The sequence below is a fragment of the Zingiber officinale genome, chromosome 1B (assembly GCF_018446385.1).
Source record: "Zingiber officinale cultivar Zhangliang chromosome 1B, Zo_v1.1, whole genome shotgun sequence".
Taxonomy (NCBI): Eukaryota; Viridiplantae; Streptophyta; class Magnoliopsida; order Zingiberales; family Zingiberaceae; genus Zingiber; species Zingiber officinale.
This window is the reverse complement of record NC_055986.1, coordinates 20485853-20489866: the sequence shown is the minus strand read 5'-3', so window position 1 is coordinate 20489866 and position 4014 is coordinate 20485853. Positions and strand designations below refer to the sequence as shown.

Genomic DNA, 4014 nt, shown 5'->3' with positions numbered 1-4014 from the left:
AAAATTAATTAATTGGTTTTCATCTCTACTCTTTGACCATGTCTCACTCATTTGACTGCTAAGAGCACCCTTCGGAGCTCTTACTGTGGACGTGGCAGAGGGAGAGGGAGGTTTCTCACCTCACACGACGAAGTGGCTCCGTTGTTACAAAGTCGCTTCGTCGTGCCTTTTATTTTTTTTATATTAATTTTTTTAATAATTATATATATAAAAAATAAACGTCAGATTAGCCGTTGTTGAACGGTTAACTTTATTTTTTTAATTTATTTTTTTTTATAAATACATGATCGTTTTCATATTTTCATTCATCTCCTTGTTATCTTTGCTTTCGATTTCTTTCCTCAACTCTCTGTATTTTTCAACCACAAAAATATCTTGATTTATTTCAAATGACTCAAAATCCAGATCGATCTATGCTCCAGGAATTCTGGAGAAATGAATTGGCGGAAGACGCGGAGAATATAGATGAACGAAGAATGCTCCAGCTATATGAGCAGCGACAAACGATACGTCAAAGAGCTCAAAGTTCTTCTGGTAGAACACAAAGGAGAAGGTATTTGAATCGGGATCGTGAAGTTGGACATATTTGTCTTTTCAATGATTACTTTTCTGATGATCCGGTATATCCTGATGACATATTTCGACGTCGATTTCGAATGAAAAAAGAGTTATTCCTTCGTATAGTTGATGTCGTGAAAAATCATTTCGAATATTTTCAATGGAAGGTCGATGCAGCGGGGAAAAAAGGTTTGTCACCACTTCAGAAATACACAACGGCTATTCGTCAATTGGCGTATGGAGCCCCTGCTGATCATTATGATCAGTATCTACGAATTGCTGAAACAACAGTCATCCAATGTTTATTCAACTTTTGCCGATGTGTAATTGAAGTGTTTGGGGCTCAATATTTAAGAAGACCTAATGCTGTTGATATCCAACACTTGCTTGAAATACATGAGCAGAGACATGGTTTCCTTGACATATTGGGCAGTCTTGATTGTATGCATTGACAATGGAAAAATTGTCCCGTCGCTTGGAAAGGCCAGTTTACTCGAGGAGATCATGGCGTCCCAACAATTGTGCTCGAAGTCGTTGCATCTTCGGACTTGTGGATATGACATGCCTTTTTTGGGATTGCAGGGTCACGCAATGATATCAATGTGCTTAATGAATCACCGTTATTCAACGACGTCTTACAAGGAAATGCACCTGAGGTTAATTTTACGATTAATAATACACAATATACAAAAGGATACTATCTGACCGATGAGATCTATCCAGAATGGACTACTTTCGTCAAGAGCTTTCCATGTCCCCGGGATCCCAAAAGAAAAATATTTAAGGAACAACAGGAGGCTGCGAGAATGGATGTCGAGAGGGCATTTGGGGTGCTCCAATCATGATGGGCAATGATAAAAGGTCCAGGACGATTTTGGTACAAGGATAATTTGAAGGACATCATTTATACCTGTATTATTTTGCACAACATGATTATTGAAAATGAGGGAGATGCAGTAGTCAATTGGTCGGATGATGAAGGAGATTCTCAATCACAAATATTTCAAGGCTCCACTCAAGAATTCTAAGCATACATCCGTAGAAATTACGAGCTACGTGATAATCAGCTACATTATCAACTTCGAGCCGATTTAGTTGAGTATATCTGGGCACGCTATAATTGTAATCAGTGAAAAAATAATTTATTAATTGCGATATATGTATTGTGATATTTATGTAATTTTTTTTAATTATGAAAGGTATTTAATGTTAGTAATTTATGAATTTAAATTTTATTAAAATTTAATTATATAAAATATAAATATGAAGAAGAGATAATGAAATATATATAATGAAAAGTGTGGGACTAAGAAGTTGTTGAGAAATTTTTTTAATAGTGGAAAGAGGTATGAGATTTTTAATTTTTGACATGGTACAGACATGATAACAAAATAGCTTACAGTGGGTTCTAACTACCCACTAACTACTGTGGATGCTCTAGGAGCTGCATTTCTCTTATCTTTCCTTCGCCTGGGATGATAAAGCACACAGCGAAGAACAGAGGAGAGAATCGATGGCATTATTATTAAAGGAGCGACCTTTGGATATTCTACGATGGGTTGTTTTCCTTTGTCAATATCGACTCCTCCCTCTCCTGCGCAGCCCACAGGAGTTGAATATGATCGTTCCAACCAGACCACCGCTCTTCTCTCCGCCGTCGCTTCCCATTCCTCTTCGGGCCTCCGCCGATCTCACACCACCTACCTCGTCCCTGCCTTCGTGGTCGTCACCTGCGCCTCCTTGGCTGTCGCGGCCGCTTTCGCCTTCCTCTTATTGCCCTCCTCCTCCCCCGCTGCTGCAGACCAAGATTCCGCCTCTGATCTGTCTCACGCCGCGCGGCCACTCGCCAAGCTCTCCCGCCCCGTCGTTCTACTCGTATCCTCCGACGGGTTCCGCTACGGTTACCAGTTCAAGACCGACGCGCCCAACATCCGCCGCCTGATCGCCAATGGCACCGAGGCGGCGCCCGGGCTCATATCGGTCTTTCCCACCCTCACCTTCCCAAATCACTACTCCATCGTCACCGGCCTCTACCCGCCCTACCACGGCATCATCAACAATCACTTCATCGACCCGATCTCTGGCGCCTCCTTCACGATGAAGAGCAACGAACCGGAGTGGTGGCTCGGGGAGCCGCTCTGGGAGACTGTCGTCGACCACGGGTTCCACGCCGCCACCTTCTTCTGGCCCGGATCCCAAGTCAAAAAAGGGCGTTGGGATTGCCCTCCCAGCTTCTGCAGGCATTACGACGGCTCGGTGCCGTTCGAGCATCGCGTGGACACCATCTTGAGCTACTTCGATCTCCCAAGCTATGAGATACCCGTGTTCATGACCCTTTACTTCGAGGACCCAGATAAACAAGGGCACAAGGTCGGTGCGGACGATCCAGAGATCACTGCTGCAGTCACTCGAATCGACGACATGATCGGGAGATTGATCGTCGGCCTGGAGAAAAGGGGGTTCTTCGAGGACGTGACTATAATCTTGTTAGGTGATCATGGAATGGTGGGAACTTGTGATAAAAAACTGATCTTTCTTGATGCTCTATCTCCGTGGATCAAAATTCACCGAGACTGGGTAGAGTCCACTAGTCCTTTATTGGCAATTCGCCCGCCTGCCGGCGTGGCGCCGTCGGAAGTGGTGGCCAAGATGAACAAGGCACTGAGTTCAGGCAAGGTGGAACACGGAAATTATTTAAAGATGTACCTGAAAGAGGATTTGCCAGAGAGGCTCCATTACTCGGCGAGCTACAGGATTCCGCCCATAATTGGATTGCTGGCGGAAGGCTACAAGGTGGAACTGGAGAAGACGAAAGACTGCGAGTGCGGTGGCGCTCATGGCTATGACAACGCATTATTCTCGATGAGGACAATTTTTATTGCGCACGGTCCTCAGTTTGCAAGGGGAAGGAAGATTCCATCTTTTGAGAATATAGAGATTTACAATGTGATCGCCTCCATTCTGAAGCTGAAGGGTGCTCCCAACAATGGATCGGAATCGTTTCCGAGCACTATTCTTCTCGCAAATGCTTGAATGTGATTAATGTACTAGGAAATATGCAATGAGCTTCCATAAGCAGCAACATCATCACTCACCGACCTTACCAAGAGAGTGAACGTTAAAAGGGATATAGTGCTTATCGATCTCGTCGTTTTCAATTCTTTTACTCAATGCATTATAAGTTATGTCACTGTTATGATTTGGGATTGGGATTCAGTAGTCCCCATTGTCGAAATTTCCAACACAAACATGAACGATCCTGATCATAGAAACCATCTTACTCGGATTTATGTTCTCACCTAGTCATGACAACCACCAGTAATTCAAGTATGGCCGGATAACTGATAATTAGTTCACTTCGTCAGATATCAAGATTGTTTTGTATAATAAGGCCTCATCTCCAGTTTCATATTTTTGAATAAGATCTGTAAAGATCCAGGAAAGTCATAGGTGACC

General features: G+C 43.3%; 2 protein-coding genes across 2 annotated transcripts; both read left to right on the top strand.

Moving 5' to 3' along the window:
* Nucleotides 1-413: 413 nt before the first annotated feature.
* Nucleotides 414-1403, top strand: LOC122031797. The gene is made up of 2 exons (XM_042590989.1): nt 414-999; nt 1141-1403. Exons 1-2 carry the CDS (start codon nt 414-416, stop codon nt 1401-1403), a joined length of 849 nt encoding a protein of 282 aa, XP_042446923.1.
* Nucleotides 1404-2049: 646 nt separating this feature from the next.
* On the top strand, nt 2050-3754 carry LOC122052235 (venom phosphodiesterase 2-like). Its single transcript, XM_042613675.1, has one exon. The coding sequence runs from the start codon at nt 2113-2115 to the stop codon at nt 3589-3591; it is 1479 nt and encodes a 492-aa protein (XP_042469609.1). The 5' UTR covers nt 2050-2112; the 3' UTR covers nt 3592-3754.
* Nucleotides 3755-4014: the final 260 nt, after the last annotated feature.